This window comes from Pristiophorus japonicus, chromosome 8, assembly GCF_044704955.1.
Source record: "Pristiophorus japonicus isolate sPriJap1 chromosome 8, sPriJap1.hap1, whole genome shotgun sequence".
NCBI classification, from domain to species: domain Eukaryota; kingdom Metazoa; phylum Chordata; class Chondrichthyes; family Pristiophoridae; genus Pristiophorus; species Pristiophorus japonicus.
In genome coordinates this window covers 207,695,849-207,716,717 of record NC_091984.1, presented here as the reverse complement: position 1 = coordinate 207,716,717, position 20,869 = coordinate 207,695,849, and the positions used below count along the sequence as shown (strand labels likewise).

The following is a 20,869-nucleotide window of genomic DNA, read 5'->3' as shown; positions in this document are numbered from 1 at the left end:
CCCTCCCTACCTCTCCCTCCCCCTCCCTACCTCTCCCTACCTCTCCCTCCCCCTCCCTCCCCCTCCCTACCTCTCCCTACCTCTCCCTCCCCCTCCCTACCTCTCCCTCCCCCTCCCTACCTCTCCCTCCCCCTCCCTACCTCTCCCTCCCCCTCCCTACCTCTCCCTCCCCCTCCCTACCTCTCCCTCCCCCTCCCTACCTCTCCCTCCCCCTCCCTACCTCTCCCTCCCCCTCCCTACCTCTCCCTCCCCCTCCCTCTCCCCCCTCCCTCTCCCTCCCCCTCCCCACCTCTCCCTCCCCACCTCTCCCTCCCCCTCCCCACCTCTCCCTCCCCCTCCCCACCTCTCCCTCCCCCTCCCCACCTCTCCCTCCCCCTCCCCACCTCTCCCTCCCCCTCCCCCTCCCCTCCCCTCCCTCCCCCTCCCCTCCCCCCCTCCCTCCCTCCCTCCCTCCCCTCCCCCCTCCCTCCCTCCCTCCCTCCTCCCCCCTCCCCCCTCCTCCTCCTCCCCCCTCCTCCTCCTCCCCCCTCCCCACCTCTCCCTCCCCACCTCTCCCTCCCCACCTCTCCCTCTCCCCCCCCCCCCCCCCCACCATAATATTTGTATAAGTATAAATAAGCATTTATTGTCGAATTTAATGAGTTCCCTTCCCCCCCCACCTCGTTCTGGACGCCTACTTTGTAACCTGCGCCTGATTTTTTTATGTGTAGAACAGGTTTTTTCAGTTCTACAAAAATCTTCACTGGCTCCATTCTACTTTAGTTTGGAGTACATTTTCACTGTGGAAACTTTCAAATCAGGCGTCAGTGGCCGGACACGCCCCCTTTTGAAGAAAAAATTCTGTTCTAAAGTAGAACTGTTCTACCTGACTAAAACTGCAGAAAAGAAAATGTGGAGAATTGCGATTTCTAAAATAGTCCGTTCTCCACCAGTTGCTCCTAAAAATCAGGCGCGAATCATGTGGAAACTTGGGCCCATTATCTGGTCTTTGAGGGTTTTTTTTCCCGTGTACAGTATCTGCATTCTTGCTCATTTTTCTCTCTCTTTTTCAGTACCAACCATGCAACAGCAGCGACCTGATCAGCACCACCCCCAGGGCACGCCAACTATGATGCACCCAGTTAGTGCGGCCGGCCAAATTGTTTCTACTGCTCCAGCTTATTCACAATATGTCACTTATAACCCTCAGCAGTTTGCTAACCAGCCCTTAGTACAGTCTGTAGCACATTATCAATCACAGGTAAATTGTGAAGCTTGTTTTGCATGTAGGTGCTTCTCGAGTAACTCAATGTTTGAATAATTTTTTGCTAAACTGACACTGCCAGTTGCAAGTAGGTAGTGTCAGATTTTATTAAGTACATTTGGGCAAAACTCTGAATAGAGAAAATGGTGTCGCATTTAAATCATAAATCAATGCATTGTCCATTGAGTTAAACTCAATGTAGTGACTATTTCAGCTGATGTATTCTGGAAAACACTGAAATTTGTAGTACTTAATCTTCATTATTAAAACATGAGAGCAATACCACAGACACTTGGGTAATGCAAACATTGTTATTTTGTCTCCATTTGCATACTTTATTTTACTGGTGCTATTTTCACCATACAGCCTCAAATGTACAGCCAAGTAATGCAGAGTAATGCTCGAATGATGGCACCACCTGGTCATGGACAACCGGGAATGGTCCCTTCATCTACAGCACAGTATCCTACTGCTGAACAAACACATGCTATGTATGGTAAGTCATCATGGCAGTTTTTACTATTGGTATTTATTAGTTAAAACCACCACTTTAATGGTACTTTTTTGGTCATTTGTATTGCACAGGGGTCTACGGTGCTATGGAATGTTGGCCTTTATATCTCGAGGAGGTTGGAATAGAAAAGTGAGGGAGTGAGGCTACAGTTGTACAGAGCCTTAGTCAGATGCCAGCTGGAGTACTGCATTCAGTTTTGGGCAGTGCACCTCAGGAAAGATTGGTCTTGAAGAGGATGCCATGCAGATTTACCAGAATGATATGGGGGTTAAACAATACTGGTGACACTGCTATAGTGTGCGTCAGTTCGTGTTTATTACAATATTTTTTTCTGTCGCCTCAATGACAATGATACAGCGGAACAGTATCAACTAATTTTCTTGGGGTACAAAAACATTCAGATTTTTTTTCCTAGTTAGAATGTCTGTTAATAGTACTATAAATAAGAATTAGGAGAAGAAGTAGGCCATTCGGCCCCTTGAGCCTATTCTGCCATTCAATGAGACCATGCCTGATCCTCTACCTCAACTCCACTTTCCTGCATTATCCCCATATCCTTTGATTCCTTTAATATCCAAAAATCTTAGTAATCTCTCTCTTGAATATACTCAAAGGCTGAGCCTCCACAACTCTCTGGGTTAGAGAATTCCAGAGATTCACCACCCTCTGAGTGAAGGTTTCTCCTCATCTCAATCCTAAATGGCCGATCCCATATTCTGAGACTGTGACCCCTGGTTCTAGACTCCTCAGCTAGAGGAAACATCCTCCTTGCATCTACCCTGTCAAGCCCTGTTTAAAAAAAAAAAATTGTATGTTTCAATGAGATTCTTCTAAACGCTAGAGAATATAGGCCTAGTCTACACAATCTCTCCTCATTAGGACAATCCCCCCCCCCCCCCCCCACGCCCATCCCAGGAATCAGTCTGGTGAACCTTTGTTGCACTCCCTCAATGGCAGGTATATCCTTCCTTGGGTAAGGAGACCAAAACTGTACATAATACTCGAGACGAGATGTGTGGGAAATCTTTCCACATGATTATCTGGAAGTGTCATTAGGGGAGATAATTCTTGTAGCATATGATCTATCTATATACTGCTGCTGTAAAGGAGTAATTATATATCATGGCTGTAACACACCACTGCAAGCACCTCATAACATTGGGTAATTTGACTATCCTAATTACCCAATCTTGATAATAGGCCCAAGAGTAATAGTTAGCCAACGTTGAATGTGTTACCACAGCATAAAGCAGCAGTCGTAAAAGTAATTGATTTTAAGTGTGTAAGATCCATTGTATCCCTCCCTTGGAGTTGTAATTCTAACCTTAAAAGACATTAATGAAACCTGAATGGAGTATTTTGTCCAGCTGTATTCACCATTCTTAAGGATAAATGCAGTGTAAAGGATTCAGGGAAAACCAACATAGATGATTCCAGGTTCTAGAGTACATAACTGTAAAGATAAGTTATAAAAGCTAAGTCTCTTCTGGAAAAAATTATGGGGACAAGGGACGGACATGATCCAAGTTATTAAAATAATGAAAAAAGTAATGTGAATGCAGAGTCATTTGTGGAAGAATAGTCTCCGAGAAATAGGAGTCATAGAAACATAGAAAATAGGAGCAGGAGTTGGCCATTCGGCCCTTCGAGCCTGCACCGCCACATTCAATAAGATTAAGGCTGATCGTTCCCTCAGTACCCCTTTACTGTTTTCTCTCCATACCCCTTGATCCATTTGGCTGTAAGGGCCATATCCAACTCCCTTTTGAATATATCTTAATGAACTGGCTTCAACAACTTTCTGCGGTAGAGAATTCCACAGGTTAACCACTCTGAGTGAAGAAGTTTCTCCTCATCTCGGTCCTAAATGGCTTACCCCTTATTCTTAGACTGTGACCCCTGGTTCTGGAACTCCCCAGCAACGGGAACATTCTTCCTGCCTCTAACCTGTCCAATACCGTCAGAATTGTATATGTTTCTATGAGATCCCCTCTCATTCTTCTAAACTCCAGTGGATACAAGCCCAGTTGATCCAGTCTCTCCTCATATGTCAGTCCTGCCATCCCAGGAATCAATCTGGTGAACCTTCGCTGTAGTCCCTCAATAGCAAGAACGTCCTTCCTCAGATTAGGAGACCAAAACTGAACACAGTATTCCAGGTGTGGCCTCACCAAGGCTCTGTACAACTGCAGTAAGACCTCCCTGCTCCTATACTCAAATCCTCTAGCTATGAAGGCCAACATGCCATTTGCCTTCTTCACAGCCTGCTGTACCTGCATGCCAACCTCCAATGATTGATGTACCATGACACTCAGGTCTCATTGCACCTCCCCTTTTCCTAATCTGTCACCATTCAGATAATATTCTGGCTTCCTGTTTTTGCAACAAAGTGGATAACCTCACATTTATCTACATTACACTGCATCTGCCATGCATTTGCCCACTCACCTAACCTGTCCAAGTAACCCTGCAGCCTCTTAGCATCCTCCTCACAGCTCACACCGCCACCCAGTTTAATGTCATCTGCAAACTTGGAGATATTACATTCAATTCCTTCATCTAAATCATTGATGTATATTGTACATAGCTGGGGTCCCAGCACTGAACCCTGCGGCACCCCACTGGTCACTGCCTGCCATTCTGAAAAGGACCCCTTTATTCCGACTCTCTGCTTCCTGTCTGCCAACCAGTTCTCTATCCACGTCAATACATTACCCCCAATACCATGTGCTTTAATTTTGCACACTAATCTCTTGTGTGGGACCTTGTCAAAAGCCTTTTGAAAGTCCAAATACACCACTGCCACTGGTTCTCCCTTGTCCACTCTACTAGTGACATCCTCAAAAAATTCCAGAAGATTTGTCAAGCATGATTTCCCTTTCATAAATCCATGCTGACTTGGACTGATCCTGTCACTGCCTCCCAAATGGCGCTGCTATTTCATCTTTAATAATTGATTCCAACATTTTCCCCACCACCGATGTCAGGCTAACTGGTCTATAATTCCCTGTTTTCTCTCCCTCCTTTTTTAAAAAGTGGTGGTACATTACCCTCCAGTCCATAGGAACTGATCCAGAGCCAATAGAATGTTGGAAAATGATCATCAATGCATCCACTATTTCTAGGGCCACTTCCTTAAGTACTCTGGAATACAGCCTATCAGGCCCTGGGGATTTATCGGCCTTCAATCCCATCAATTTCCCTAACACAATTTCCTGACTAATAAGGATTTCCTTCAGTTCCTCCTTTTCGCTAAACCCTCGAACCCCTAGTATTTCCAGAAGGTTATTTGTGTCTTCCTTAGTGAAGACAGATCCAAAGTATTTGTTCAATTGGTCTGCCATTTCTTTGTTCACCATTATAAATTCACCTGATTCTGACTGCAAGGGACCTACGTTTGTTTTCACTAATCTTTTTCTCTTCACATATCTATAGGAGCTTTTGCAGTCAGTTTTTATGTTCCCTGCAAGCTTCTTCTCATACTCTATTTCCCCCCTCCTAATTAGATCCTTTGTCCTCTACTGAATTCTAAATTTCTCCCAGTCCTCAGATTTGCTGCTTTTTCTGGCCAATTTATATGCCTCTTCCTTGGATAAACATATCCCTAATTTCCCTTGTTAGCCACGGTTGAGCTACCTTCCCCGTTATATTTTTACTTCAGACAGGGATGTACAATTGTTGAAGTTCATCCATGTAATCTATAAATGTCTGCCATTGCCTATTCACTGTCAACCCTTTAAGTATCATTTGCCAGTCTATCCTAGCCAATTCACGTCTCATACCATCGAAGTTACCTTTCCTTAAGTTCAGGACCCTAGTCTCTGAATTAACCGCGTCACTCTCCATCTTAATAAAGAATTCTACCATATTATGTTCAACTCTTCCCCAAGGGGCCTCGCACAATAAGATTGCTAATTAGCCCTCTCTCATTACACAACACCCAGTCTAGAATGGCCAGCTCTCTAGTTGGTTCCTCGACATATTGATCTAGAAAGCCATCCCTAATACACTCCAGGAAATCCTCCTCCACCGCATTGCTACCAGCTTGATTAGCCCAATCTATATGTAGATTAAAGTCGCCCATGATAACTGCTGTACCTTTATTGCACGCATCCCTAATTTCTTGTTTGATGCCATCCCCAATTTCACTACTACTGTTTGGTGTTCTGTACACAACTTCCACTAGCGTTTTCTGCCCTTTGGTATTCCACAGCTCCACCCATACAGATTCCACATCATCCAAGCTAATGTCCTTTCTTACTGTTGCGTAAATTTCCTCTTTAACCAGCAACGCTACCCCACCTCCTTTTCCTTTCTGTCTATCCTCCTTGAATGTTGAATACCTCTGGATGTTGAGTTCCCAGCCTTGGTCACCCTGGAGTCATGGCTCTGTAATCCCAATTATATCATAATCGTTAATAGCTGCCTGCACAGTTAATTCATGCACCTTATTACGAATACTCCTCACATTGAGGCACAGAGCCTTTAGGCTTGTCTTTTTAACACTCTTTGTCCCTTTAGAATTTTGCTGTAATGTGGTCCTTTTTGATTTCTGCCTTGGGTTTCTCTGCCCTCCACTTTTACTATTCTCCTTTCTATCTTTTGATTAGCTTCTTAAGCTAATAAATTTAACTTCAAAATGGATAATTAACCCATGGAATAGACTGACACCTGGTGTAGCAAATATTTACTCCACTAAAGCATTCAAGAGGTAAACTCTTGAGTTCCCAATGCAGCTGGTATACACGGATTTTGATTTGCATGGGGAAAAGATGAGCCTTTTGTCTTGGGATTTTGATCGTGGACTGAATAGTTTTCTCTTATTTCTACATTTTGTTTTTTGATTAAAGTCACTTCAACCACTGCAGCTCATTCTTTTCACACTTCAGCCCATTTCTTTACAGCAATATTTAACATTTTCATTAATAGGAATGTTGCAGTAAGTTCGTGATGTACAAGATGTATTTTGACAGAATTGAAATTTTCTTGAATGCCGTTCTAAAGTTACCAGCAAATGAAGGTAGCATTATAATTAGAAAAGTGGATAACAGATTTATTTCTTTTATCTCTAGTTTCCCCTGGCCCAATTCATCAGCAGTATGCACCCCACCCAACTGCCACCCTACACCCACATCCTCAACACCCACAGCCCTCTGCTACCCCGACTGGACAGCAACAAGGACAACATGCTGGCAGTCATCCAGCGCAAAGCCCAGTCCAGGTAAGGAACTCTGACTGCATCTAGTTAATTTACTTCTGTGTTTTGAAAAGTGGTGGTAGACAAAAAGGAAAAGCTAAGTTAGAACTATTAATTTTGCTCTAAATTCAGATCTAAAACTCTTAAAAATGAAGTAGAAGTGACTGATAACCTTTGCAGGCTGAATTGAGCTTCCCTTGTAGCATTTGGCAGCATGTTCAAGAGGAATAATGTTCCTTTCAGCTAGGTTTGGGGTTTTGCTAGTCGGACCACGGGTTCAGTCACTCTGTAGCTGTGCAGTATAAGGGTAACATTTGATAAGTTATTTAGAAAATCAGTCACAAAACTTCAAGGCTGTTTTTTTAGCAAAGAATCAGGAGGAGAGTTTTTTTTATATTGGGGTTTACATCATTGTTTCTCTATCTGGCAAGATCTCTATTCATCCAGAGATATACTATTGTATCCTCATCAGTGTTTGGTGTATCATTGTGCTGCACCATGGACTGGTACGATGTACATTGTATGGGGGGCAATGAGAAATGCTGCTAAATATTGTTTTTTATAGCCTTGTCACTTCCTGATGATAGAACCTAATTCATAGTCTAGCATCTCCCATCATCATCATAGGCATAGGCAGTCCCTTGGAATCGAGGAAGACTTGCTTCCACTCTTAAAATGAGTCCTTAGGTGGTTGAACAGTCCAATACGAGAACCACAGTCCCTGTCACAGGTGGGACAGATAGTCGTTGATGGAAAGGGTGGGTGGGACAGGTTTGCCACACGCTCCTTCTGCTACCCGCGCTTGATTTCTGCATGCTCTCGGCGATGAGACGCGAGGTGTTCAACGCCCTCCCGGATGCACCTCCTCCTCCAAGGGCAGTCTTTGGCCAGGGACTCCCAGGTGTCAGTGGGGATGTAGCACTCTAATAGGTTTAGCAGCCACTATGTTTGCTGTACTTTGTATTACTGAGATAAGGAACAAACTTTTGGGATTGAGCAGCAATACAGTTTTGTAATCAAGTATTAACTTGTTTTCCAGAATAATTCTTTGACTTTCAAGTATTTCATTAGATTTTTTTATTCCAGCATCCTCAACATCAGGCTCCTCAAACTCTTCACTTGGGCAACCCTCAACAGCAGCAGGCAATTTATCATACAACTCTTACACCAACTCCGCCCTCTATGACACAAGGTCCCAATCCACAGTCTCCTCAGACCAGCTTCCCATCAGCGCAGCAGACAGTCTACACTCTTCACCCTCAGCAGGTTCAGCACGGATATTCTACTCCACCACATATGGCACATGTACCACAGGTAAGCAAATGTATCAAAGGGCTTTTGGACAAAACCTTGTAAGCAGTGTAGGATTCCTTTGTATGGTTTGAAAGGTTTTTTATTTTAAATAATGAAACTGCTAAATACTTCTTTGTTTAATAGTAAGAATGATTTTTTTTTGAGGGTCCCGGTTTGGGGAGGGGGCAGTATTAAAAGTGCCTCCCATCATCATCATAGGCAGTCCCTCTAAAAGTGAGTTCTCAAGTGACTGTACAGTCCAATACGGAAATTACAGTTTCTGTCACAGGTGGGACAGACAGTGGTTGAAGGAAAGGGGCGGTGGGGAGTCTGGTTTGCCGCGCGCTCCTTCCGTTGTCTGCGCTTGATTTCTGCATGCGCTCGGCGGTGCTCAGTGCCCTCACGGATGCTCTTCCTCCACTGGTCTTGGGCCAGGGACTCCCAGGTGCCGGTGGGGATGTTGCACTTTATCAGGGAGGCTTTGAGGGTGTCCTTGAAACATTTCCTCTTCCCACCTGGTGCTCGCTTGACGTGTAGGAGTTCCGAGTAGAGCGCTTGCTTTGGGAGTCTTGTGTCTGGCATGCGGACGATGTGGCCCGCCCAATGGAGCTGGTCGAGTGTGGTCAGTGCTTCGATGCTGGGGAGGTTGGCCTGATCGAGAACACTGACGTTGGTGCGTCTATCCTCCCAGTGGATTTGCAGGATCTTGCAAAGGCATGCTGGTGGTACTTCTCCAGCGCTTTGAGGCGTCTGCTGTACATAGTCCACATCTCTGTGCCATATAGGAGCGCGCTATTTGGGGAGGGGGCAATATTATGTGCCTCCTAATCAGATGGTGGAGGGTTCAAAGACGAGGGAAGTTTATCAGTAGGAGAGAGTTTCAGCAGCTTCATGTTGGTAGAATGTGCTACTTTTGGGGAAAAAGCTGGTTACTTTTGCTGCAAGAATATTTCTGTTGACTGATTGCAAAGTCGAATATAAGATTTGTATTATTTTATAAGATTATTCATGGGATAAATTATAGAATTTGTGTCCAAACAGGAAAAATCAATGGAGGAAAATGGGATGTTTCTAAACACAACAAAATCGAATTCTCTGGATCAGTTCAAAGCTTAGTTTATTTGTATCATCTTGATGGTTGCTAAATATGAAACAAAACAATAGAATGCCTTAGCTGACTTTGGAAAACTTGTTGGAAGTCGGGGGTAGGATCTTGTATGAAATCAGACCTGGTGCTGTTCACAAAGAATGTGTTTCTGCACTAGGTCACACAATGGTACAGCACTGAAGTAGCACAAGGATAGCAAAAGCTGCTGAAGCATTAAATTCAATTGCTATGCATCAATTGCAGCAACACTTTTAATATGCCACACTTATTTTTTGCTGTGAAGAAGCTTGTATTACCAAAACCACTCCCTAAATGCAATTAACACTGCCAATACTGTTCAGTATAGTTTGGGGAAATGTGTATACTTGAGCTATTGCCAATTTATTTATTCAATGAAAGTAATAATTTTTGCTGCTTTATTTTTCTTTGCAGGCACATGTACAGTCTGGAATGGGCCCTCCACACCACCCTGCTGCTACCCATCCTCCTATGATGCTGATGCCAGCGCAGCCACCAGGTGGTCAAGGTGCCATCCCACAGAGTGCACTGCCTCCCATTCCAGTTTCCTCAACTACACACTTCTCCTACATGGCACACCCACAGGGTAAGCAATGGCAAAATCAGGAGTAGAAATTTAGCATTCCGTTCACAACTTGTAGCAAAGGCTTGACTTGTCGGCTTGGGTATAGCAAATGTAAGAAAATTAATCCTGTGGAATTTGGTACATCTTTACTGAATTTGTGTTCTTCATACTCTGCTACTAATGTGCGTGTTAATTGTAAAAACAAAACAACTGGATTTGAACTCTGCATTTTAAAATTCTTTATTTTTCTCCCAGGCCACACACCAGCTAGGACTGGGCAGCTAGCATCCTCCTAATTCTGCACCCATGCTGCCTTTAACCTGGGGCTGTGCAAGAAATTCCCTCCCTTAGTATGTAAATACTTGGGCTTTACTTGGCACTTCCCACAGCGTATAGCTGGAATTACACTTGCAAATTGCTGTTTCACTTGGAAGGAGTGTTTGTGGTCCTGGATAATGGTGTGGAAAGAAATGAATGGACAGGCCAAATAAAATATCTGCTTGACTGTATTTATGGAGTAAACTTGATGATTTGCAACTCTTTCTCCTCTTCATCTCCCATTAGTACAAGCTCACCATCAGCAGCAGTTGTAGTCCTACAATAAGCAACAGGCTGGCCAGTTGATGCCATGTATCCTTTCCCGCCCCAAGACCTGGAACCAGAAGCACAGAGTACTCGAAATTGTCTTCTCCTGCTAAACCATGCGCTGTCACATAACATCCAGTAGGAATGTGTTACCGAGTGATTCAATGGCTGCTCTTGTGAGGAAGGCAAAATGGACTGGAGAGAAGATGATGAGAACCAAGTGGAAATTCTGGAATCAGTGTGTCCTATCAACAACCCTACAAAATGCCCCAAATCTGCTTTCTGATAACTGGAATGTATTTATTTTGCCTGACCCTTCTAAGTTATGAACTTCTCCTGGTGAAAGAACTAATTAAATTGTTTGTTCCTGCTGCAAGCCATCCAGATTTGGCAAACCAGAACCCTCTGCTTCTAACCAAACTTGAACTCCATCTTATAACAAAATCCGGTTGTGAACTGGTGGATTATTTATGAATAGAGGTTGCTGGAGGAGAGCGCTGTCACCAGACAGTGATGTAACTTTTAAGTTAAAAACTTTTACTTTGTAGATAATATTAAAAAAAATAAAACAAAAAAATAAAAAGTTTTAAAAACTGATGATGCAGTGCAATTGTGACTTTTTCCACATCTTTAATGGTAAGCGACATTGAATAGAAGATAAACACAAAATTGTGGGATAAAAGGCCGTTGTGACTATTTGAATCCTTTCTTTTAAACAGATCATATACAGTTTGCTCTGTAATGGCCTTTTTCCATTTATCTCCTTATCTCCTGAGGATGATTCATAATGCAGTTTGGCACTGAGATGGGAAAATGAGCTTCAGTTGGCCAAATGGCCTTTTTTATCTTTATAATTTTCTTTATGATGTTTAACCTTCTGAAGGGAAGTGGGTAACCAAAGGTAAAACTTCTCCTTGACACCTGTGGGTAATCCTGGAATTTACTCGATTATAAATCTCAACATTACAATCCACCGATTAAATCCTGGCCTATGGCAGACGACATTGCTATTGATTTGACGCCGTGTTCTGTAGTCTCCACCAATTACATAGCTGGTGCGTTGGTGTTAATGTGATTTACCCGTTATAAAAGGTGGCTGGTAAAAACCAAAAAGATAAGTTTTTAAAAAAACAGGAAATCTTACTTAGCAACTACCTCTGTGATTGTTAGCAATTGCACTCAGAATCTCATTGCTAAGGTAATCCCACTTTAACCAGATGTGAACAGCTCATTGAAACTGCTTGAAAACCTGACTTTGCCTGAAATCAGCGCAGCTTTTTGAATGGGTGAGTACAATGCAGAACATTAACGAGGAAATCTGATTGAAACGTCTTGACGACCTAACTTTGAAATCGGCAGAGCTTTTTATATCGGTTAGTACAGGGTAAATACTTAGTGAACTACCTGAAATAGTTGGCGTGCTTAATACGTTGTAAGCAGCACCTTTGTAATTGACTCCTACAGCAATGGCAAATATTTGGTGTCATTTGCTCGATATAGGCCTGTGTTGGGGTCTAGTTTATTGGGAAATAGATTCCAAAAAATTGGGGTGGTGAAAGGACAGGAAACAGAAATGTGGATGGCTGTTTATTCAGTTTAACTTTATTGCTCTGAAGTTATGAGGACTTTGATGTTACAACTGTTTTTTATTCCTACTGTTCTTCTCTATTTTCTGCATTAAAATACTTAGGCTCCTGTAGTTATCCTTGTGATGGTGGTTTTCCGTTTCAGTGGCTGAGTTTAACCTAACTTAAACTAATCTCAATAATACAACATATATTTTCAAATTAAATTTTAATCTAAATGATTAAAGAATATACTATTTATAAACATCAAAAAGCTAAGCATCTCATTTGTGATTTACCAGAAGTATTGTCTGTGGAATATTTGGGTGCCTCAGTATTTTGAGGGTGGGATTTAAATTACAAAACTCATTCCATTTGTCAAAGCTTCCCTAAATTTATATATATTGCCTTTTTGCATTAAAAAGGGACACAAATTCTGTTACTGTAAATTACTGTTACTTGTGTGGATCCATGTAATATATTTTAAGGAATGAGTGTTTCATGAAGTGGAGGGGGCAGGGGGAAGAAAGCTGAATTTGCAAGCAAAAAGGTAGATCTGATGGTAAATTAAAAGAATGGGCCTACAGCATAGGCTCAGAACTGCTCTGCAGGGCCTTTGATGGCAGTGTTCCCATTTTAAGAGTGTCTGACCCAAATGTCAACCTGACTTGCTGACACCTCTCTCTGGAAGTGTGACTCGCCACTTTAACTCTCTGCTCTTTCCTACTTTGACATCTGTCTTTGGTCTCCTATACTGTTCCAATGGAGCTCCGTGCAAGCTTCATGAACAGTACTCGTCTTTCTCCTGGGCATTCTGTAGACTTCTGATCTGAACACTAACTTCATAACTTAAGACCTTAGCTACACCCTCCATTCTCATCACAGCAGAGGGTGCTTGTGATGTGAGGAGGGTCTGTGTCAAGAGGGCAGTTGACATTTGGATTGGTGACCCTTTGTCCAAGTGCAGTGTTGGTATGGGTCAGAGTCCATGATTTTGAACTATTTGTTACTTTCTCGCAATTGGTTGCATTTTCAATTAAGTTCATGTTGCACATTTACAGCTATATTCCTTCGTTCTTTAGGGCGTTTCTGTATTTCTCATTTTTATTGTACATGAGTTCTTCTGGTCCCTAATAAATCCAGTAAGAAATTTGGGAGATAATGCTTCACATGCTACCACATAATATTTCTAGTATATAACCATATGAGGGAGAAAGGAATAGCAGGCGATGCTGATCGGGTTAGATGAAGTAGGGTGATGAGAGGAGGCTTGTGCGGAGCTTTAACACTAGCATAGATCAATTGGGCCGAATGGCGAGTTCCTGTGCTGTAAATCTGTGTGAAATAGGCTCAATGGTTTCAATGCATAGTTCATTGGTGATTACTTTTTGGCAATGATTTTGTTTCTGACCTGGGTTGGGAATCTTGGCTGTATCTCTTCAGTTGAAGTATGCTGCAATGGCCCTCATCATCTGTAGGTGGTGCAATAAGAATGGCCATACTAAAGTTTCATTTCATCTGTGGCGAATCCTGTACAGCAACTGCAAAATGCAGTACAGATCTGCCATGTTTCTGATATCTTAAGATACACAAGATGATTCTGTAAAGTTATTTTAAATGGAAACTACTACTCTGCATACTGAAGGCATGTCATGCAGGTGACACCATATTATGGAGGAATCTGAGAATTCAAGAGCCAATTGAGGGTGTTGAACAGAGGCAAAATGTTTTCCAGGTGCTGGCCTCGGCTCAGTTGGTAGTATTCTGTGGAGTCAGAAGGGTGTAGATTCAAGTCCCACTCGAGAGACTTGAGCACATGCAGGACGGGCTGACACTACCGTGCAGTTCTGAGGGAGTGCGACACTGTCAGAGGAGCCATCTTTTGGATGAGACGGGTGGACGTAACCATAGCACTATTCAAAGAGCAGGGAGCTTGTCCTGGCCAATATTTATCCCTCAGTTGTGCTGCATCACCATGCTACAGCTTCTCACTTGATAGGTGGGAAGCAAGTTGAGGAGGACACAGTTTACAAAGAGATATAGATAGGTTAAGTGAGCGGGCAAAAATTTGGCAGATTGGAGTATAATGTGGGAAAATGTGAGGTTATCCACTTTGGTAGGAAGAATAGAAGCGCAAAATATTATTTAAATTGAGAGAGACTACACACTAGCGTGGTACAGGGGGATCTGGGTGACCTTGTACATGAAACACAAAGTTAGCATGCAGGTACATCAAGTAATTAGGAAGGCAAAGAATGTTGGCCTTTATTGCAAGGGGATGGAGTATAAAAGCAGGGAAGTCTTGCTACAACTGTACATGGCGTTAGTGAGACTATGCCTACAGTACCGTGTACAGTTTTGGTTTCCTTATTTAAGGAGGAATATACTTGCATTGGAGGCTGATTCCTGGGATGAAGGGGTTGTCTTGTGAGGAAAGGTTGGGCCTGTACTCATTGGAGTTTAGAAAAATGAGGGATGATCCTATTGAAACATTCAAGAGTATGAGGGAGCTTGACAGGGTAAATGCTGAAGTTGTTTCCCCTCGTGGGACATAGTTTCAGAATAAGGAGTCGCCCATTTAAGACGAAGATGAGGAATTTCTTTTGAGGGTTGTGAATCTTTGGAATTCTCTAACCCAGAGAGCTCTGGAAACTGAGTCATTGAATATATTCAAGGCTGAGATAGACAGACAGATTCTTGAACTATAGGGGAGTCAAGGGTTTTGGGGAACAGGTAGGAAAGTGGAGTTGAGGCCAAGATCAGATCGGCCATGATCTTACTGAAAGGCGGAGCAGGCTCGAGGGGACAAATGGTCTAGTGTTTTTATTCTATACTATTCCAATTATTCCAACATCACCACCAGAACTCATTTGTGATTGTATCGAGTCGTTTTAACTTATTTCAACCATTTGCAAACTGCTGCGCATCCAAATGTTTAAAATGACTCCCAATAATGGACCAGTTCTGATGGGGATTGTTTCATCTTCATTAAGACAAAATTGTAAGATTTTATTGACCCTCAGAAGGCGTTCGACAAGGTCCCACACAAGAGATTGATGTGCAAAGTTAGAGCACATGGGATTGGGGGTAGTGTACTGACATGGATTGAGAACTGGTTGTCAGACAGGAAGCAAAGAGTAGGAGTAAATGGGTACTTTTCAGAATGGCAGGCAGTGACTAGTGGGGTACCGCAAGGTTCTGTGCTGGGGCCCCAGCTGTTTACACTGTACATTAATGATTTAGATGAGGGGATTAAATGTAGTATCTCCAAATTTGCGGATGACACTAAGTTGGGTGGCAGTGTGAGCTGCGAGGAGGATGCTGTGAGGCTGCAGAGCGACTTGGATAGGTTAGGTGAGTGGGCAAATGCATGGCAGATGAAGTATAATGTGGATAAATGTGAGGTTATCCACTTTGGTGGTAAAAACAGAGAGACAGACTATTATCTGAATGGTGACAGATTAGGAAAAGGGGAGGTGCAAAGAGACCTGGGTGTCATGGTACATCAGTCATTGAAGGTTGGCATGCAGGTGCAGCAGGCGGTTAAGAAAGCAAATGGCATGTTGGCCTTCATAGCAAGGGGATTTGAGTACAGGGGCAGGGAGGTGTTGCTACAGTTGTACAGGGCATTGGTGAGGCCACACCTGGAGTATTGTGTACAGTTTTGGTCTCCTAACCTGAGGAAGGACATTCTTGCTATTGAGGGAGTGCAGCGAAGGTTCACCAGACTGATTCCCGGGATGGCGGGACTGACCTATCAAGAAAGACTGGATCAACTGGGCTTGTATTCACTGGAGTTCAGAAGAATGAGAGGGGACCTCATAGAAACATATAAAATTCTGACAGGGTTAGACAGGTTAGATGCAGGAAGAATGTTCCCAATGTTGGGGAAGTCCAGAACCAGAAGTCACAGTCTAAGGATAAGGGGTAAGCCATTTAGGACCGAGATGCGGAGGAACTTCTTCACCCAGAGAGTGGTGAACCTGTGGAATTCTCTACCACAGAAAGTTGTTGAGGCCAATTCACTAAATATATTCAAAAAGGAGTTAGATGAGGTCCTTACTGCTCGGGGGATCAAGGGGTATGGCGAGAAAGCAGGAATGGGGTACTGAAGTTGAATGTTCAGCCATGAACTCATTGAATGGCGGTGCAGGCTAGAAGGGCCGAATGGCCTACTCCTGCACCTATTTTCTATGTTTCTATTTCCATGACAATTTATTATTTAAGAAAAATGCAACAATTTACAATAAGTTACAACTAGAGAATAGACATTAGTTTGCAGAGTATGCAAAAGGAAATAATGTGAAAATGCAGTTTCTATAAAGATAGCAACCATGCATTTAATAATCTAGCAGCTGAGTATCATCTTCATATGCAAATTACTACAAATCCATTAAATTTCCAGTAGAATCAACTATGTCGAGAATTACTAATGCTATGGTATAGGTACAGTATACCCAGTCTTCGAATGTACAATAATCTGAACATTAATTTATTAAAATTGGCCACAGCGCATTTCTGTATGATGATTGTCCATATACATTTAAGGGCAAACGATCTAGAAGAGTCTGGAAAATGCATCAGCATGGTGTAATCCTCTAATTTCAAACAACGTTTGCAATCGTATGGAGCAATCATTAAAGGAAATTTGGTATTTGAATGATTAATGATTTGAATTTTAAAACATCTCATTATGGTCTATTCTTTTCCATGCTAGTATTTGTATTTTTCAATGGTGAATTACAAGATTATAACTAAGTATTTTTAAATTCAAATCAACCATTTCACTACTAAATTTCCTTTAAAACTTGCTGTATAAATGCATTCTTTACATTAAATATTTTCAAGAATATTACAATCATTGGCACTAAAGCACATTATCCTGATGTATCATTTCTGTGATTTGGTTTGAAACCAAATCTATGGTGCCACTGAAAGTCAATTTTAAAAATGCTAATGAAGCCCTTTGTACAATGTTTGGAAATGTAGATCATTATCAGTTCTCTGGAACCGAAAGCAAAAAGCAAGATGAACCTTTAAAAAGAAAGAAATAGTGTTTTGTGAACCTACCATTGAAATTCTACAATCACTATGCAGTGTTCAAAGCAAATCTATTTTCTCCAACACTTAATGGAATATCCAAAACAAGCGAAGCAAATATACCAATAAAAATACTTGGCACATGCAACCTAGTTGAATCTGCTTTATTGGGATAGGAATAGCTTTTGCTGTAGATTTAAGCCGTGTCAACATATTAGTTAGTGCAGAGAGAGAGAGAGGGGGAAAAAGAACAATGGAAAGAAAATAATTTAACATTTTTAAAATCTCCTACAACAATTCATGACCTGAAGGAATAAGACTCCACAGTCCACACTTTCTGGACTAGAGAGGTTGATTGGCAGTTATTAACAATTATCACAATTAAAAGGGTACTTATGCTATTAATTACTTCTGTGGCAAATTTATTTGTCAATTAATGTGCAAATACAGCAACTTCATGAAACTCATGGGGAGGTTGCGATACCGTTTATGCAAAGATAACAGCGGAATGGTGCAAATTATCCAGCAACTTGTATAGTGAATCGCAATTCACAGGGTATCCTTGCTACAAGTTACTGAGCAATTTGCACACTAATAACTGTTCATCGTGTGCATCGTTCACGTGGTTATTTTTTTCAGTAAATTCTAGCCCGTTAATAATTTATGATAAAGGATAAAACTACTGAGGTTTAATGCTACTGTCATTAACTAACAAGTTGAAAACGCTAGAGTTTTTCTTTTGGTCTTTACCAATTTTCTCTTTAAAGTAGTGACTTCTTGGCAGTATTGACTCATCTAAGTAGCCATTGCCCCAGAACTTGCGATAGTAATTACAGTGAGGCTGTTAGCGTCGCCATTATTACTGGGTAAATCTGACACCAACGTGTAGTTAAACGTCGAAATCCAGAAGTTGCTGTCAGAGATGCCCTGCTTCTCCACACTGCACTGTTGCAGTCTTCGCCGATAGAATCAACACAGAATCACTGATCTGGCATGACAAACAAAACCCACTACTCACTGTAAAGATTGATGACAAACTTGAGCCTTGTTCAATCGGGAGTAACTGGGTTTTTAATGGCGTACTAAGTCATAATTACTGCTGAACAACCTCTGCAAAATTAATTTTATAAGTGTGGAGTCTCATTGCCTCACAAGAAAATTTAAATGTAAATTGTACCTTTTTAAGTTTGCAGTTTTCTATGTTTCTCCCTTAATCCCATGTGTAGATCCTAATTTTTGATTTATTTTCCGTATAATGATTTGAATGTAATTTATATTTCTGGCTTTGTCATCTGTGAATTCTTCAATCGGATCAGGCTCCCTGCTGCCTGCCATGTTCACAGACCCAACAGATCTCCTGTAGCAAGTGCCAAATCAAAATGATGTCAGAAAAGAGAGTCTGCGATTTGAGGTGAACGATGAGCACCATTCCTTTGCTGCTGACTGCAAAATCTGGGCCAATATTCGTGTGAGTTTTGACAGTCGTGGCTCACCTTCTGATGTTCACATATGCCCTCTTTTCAATGATGGTGCTCAGGAACAGGAATCTATGTGCATTAAAGCCACCCTAGCAGAGATCAGCTAACTGAGCAATTGTGTAGTTAGATTTTTTCCAACTTGTGTATACTGTGACTGACATGACTCAAAGTGGAACATCAGTACCGTGAATACTTTACAAAATCTCAGTATTAATATGCCACTTAGTTTGCACTTTTTTGGTTCCGTTGGTTAGCTCATAGGATTGGTTGCAAAACTTTTGAAAACATTTAATTCGATTTTGCAAAAAAGAGTGATTGGTTCAATCTGCTAAACTACAATTTGATCGATTGCCAAGTTGATAGCTTTTGAGCATCCCTGAGTTCCTTACCTTGCTTATCCAGAGGTCTTTACCTACCTGCAGAATTCTACACTGACTACAGGCAACCAACTATCGCATCTTGGAATATCCAAACAGGATTTTTGACTGACCTAAAAAGTCCATAACATGATTGAATTTTCACCAAAATGCACCATCTGGTTACCTTAAATTGTAATTTTGACCAGAAGAAAATGGCACTTGTGAATAAACATTTTGCTCATAAGATTCAGCCAGATAGCTGTTTTCTCACTGTAACACTACAATTGATGAACTGCTTATGCTTTTTACATATATTAGCAGATAAGCATTATTATGTTACTGCGCACAGCAGAATCAGAGAATATGCTGTTTTAAAAGGACAATGAGGATTAAACCATCAATACATTATATTCTGCTGCTGAAGTGTAACTTAATATGTTCCTCTAAGACCACAAGGTGTAATTGCTTTGCCTTTGAGTCAATGAGAAGCTAATTGATAGGCATGTAGATCATCGGGTCACTTAAGAGTTACTGGCTTTCTTTCTTGACAGAAATTTGAATATGTGACATGTGACTGATATTATAATTAGTCATACATTTCCTGTATCACTCCAATCATAGGCAAATCTGTCCCACCACGTGACTAGATCATTCTTCCTAGATGATTGGCTCCCAGCCCTGTTCTCCACTTTCTCACGAGCTCCCGCAGATCATTGAAGGAACTAAAAAAAAGCTCCAAGATAGGTATAAATGTAGGAAACCAAATATTTTGAAACAATGATTCTTATAATTAACACTTTTTAACCTTTGCTTTGCTCCTTTATTTACAGATGCCAAACTATCTCTCCCAAACAACAGATCAGTTCCATGTAATGTCTACAAATTCTTAATTGATTTGTCCAAGCAAAGAAAGCCAGACTTGATGAAAGGTCATCGACCTGAAACGTTAACTTTGTTTCTCTCTCCAGATACTGCCTGCCTGCCCTGCTGAGTATTTCCAGCAGTTTGTTTTTAATTTCATATTTCCAGCATCCACAGTATTTTGCTTTTGCAAACCAGACTTCTGTCTGCAACCTCACCTCTAGTAATCCTACCATTCTTTACACCTTCTTGCCTTAAGAGACATATACTCACATTCTATATTATAGGTGTAATATTCCTGCCTTTATAAAACACCCTGACTTGCTGAGTGCAGCACTACAAGGGATTTGTTAATGTAAATATATGCAAAACTATGTACCTAATCCCACAATGGGAAATTCTCTGCAACTATCATAATGGAGGATAAGAAGTCAGGTTGCAGCCTGTAATTTACAGCAAACTTCCAAAACTAGATCACGTTAGTGTTCACAATCCCACTCAATTACTGAAATCACTTGACCACATACCTGAACTGTCAGTTAAACTTTTAAGTGAAGAGGCAAAAGCAGAGAAAAATGAGGAGCTCCTAATTAGACCTAGAAACATAGAAAATAGGTGCAGGAGTAGGCCATTCAGCCCTTCTAGCCTGCACCGCCATTCAATGAGTTCATGGCTGAACATGAAACTTCAGTACCCCCTTCCTGCTTTCTCGCCATACCCCCGAGTAGTAAGGACTTAATCATCTAACTCCCTTTTGAATATATTTAGTGAATTGGCCTCAACTACTTTCTGTGGTAGAGAATTCCACAGGTTCACCACTCTCTGGGTGAAGAAGTTTCTCCTCATCTCGGTCCTAAATGGCTTACCCCTTATCCTTATAGACTGTGACCCCTAGTTCTGGACTTCCCCAACATTGGTAACATTCTTCCTGCATCTAACCTATCCAAACCCGTCAAAATTTTAAACGTTTCTATGAGGTCCCCTCTCATTCTTCTGAACTCCAGTGAATACAAGCCCAGTTGATCCAGTCTTTCTTGATAGGT

The 20,869-nt window shown here is 41.8% G+C and overlaps 2 protein-coding genes across 7 annotated transcripts in view; one reads left to right on the top strand and one right to left on the bottom strand.

Moving 5' to 3' along the window:
• The window catches only part of atxn2 (ataxin 2), a 115,555-nt gene extending 104,435 nt beyond the window's left edge, over positions 1 to 11,120 (top strand). For all 6 annotated transcript variants that reach the window (XM_070887868.1, XM_070887866.1, XM_070887864.1 and 3 more), the window contains 6 exons: positions 1,053 to 1,240; positions 1,610 to 1,739; positions 6,830 to 6,978; positions 8,041 to 8,268; positions 9,788 to 9,959; positions 10,503 to 11,120. In XM_070887868.1, the coding sequence (XP_070743969.1) occupies positions 1,053 to 1,240; positions 1,610 to 1,739; positions 6,830 to 6,978; positions 8,041 to 8,268; positions 9,788 to 9,959; positions 10,503 to 10,531 (896 nt within the window). In that variant the 3' untranslated portion in view covers positions 10,532 to 11,120. The remainder of the gene's footprint in view (positions 1 to 1,052; positions 1,241 to 1,609; positions 1,740 to 6,829; positions 6,979 to 8,040; positions 8,269 to 9,787; positions 9,960 to 10,502) is intronic.
• A 5,306-nt stretch (positions 11,121 to 16,426) lies between these two features.
• sh2b3 (SH2B adaptor protein 3) overlaps positions 16,427 to 20,869 on the bottom strand; it is a 238,434-nt gene continuing 233,991 nt past the window's right edge. The window contains exon 9 of the mRNA XM_070887856.1: positions 16,427 to 17,122. Within this exon, the coding sequence (XP_070743957.1) occupies positions 16,966 to 17,122 (157 nt within the window). The 3' untranslated portion in view covers positions 16,427 to 16,965. The remainder of the gene's footprint in view (positions 17,123 to 20,869) is intronic.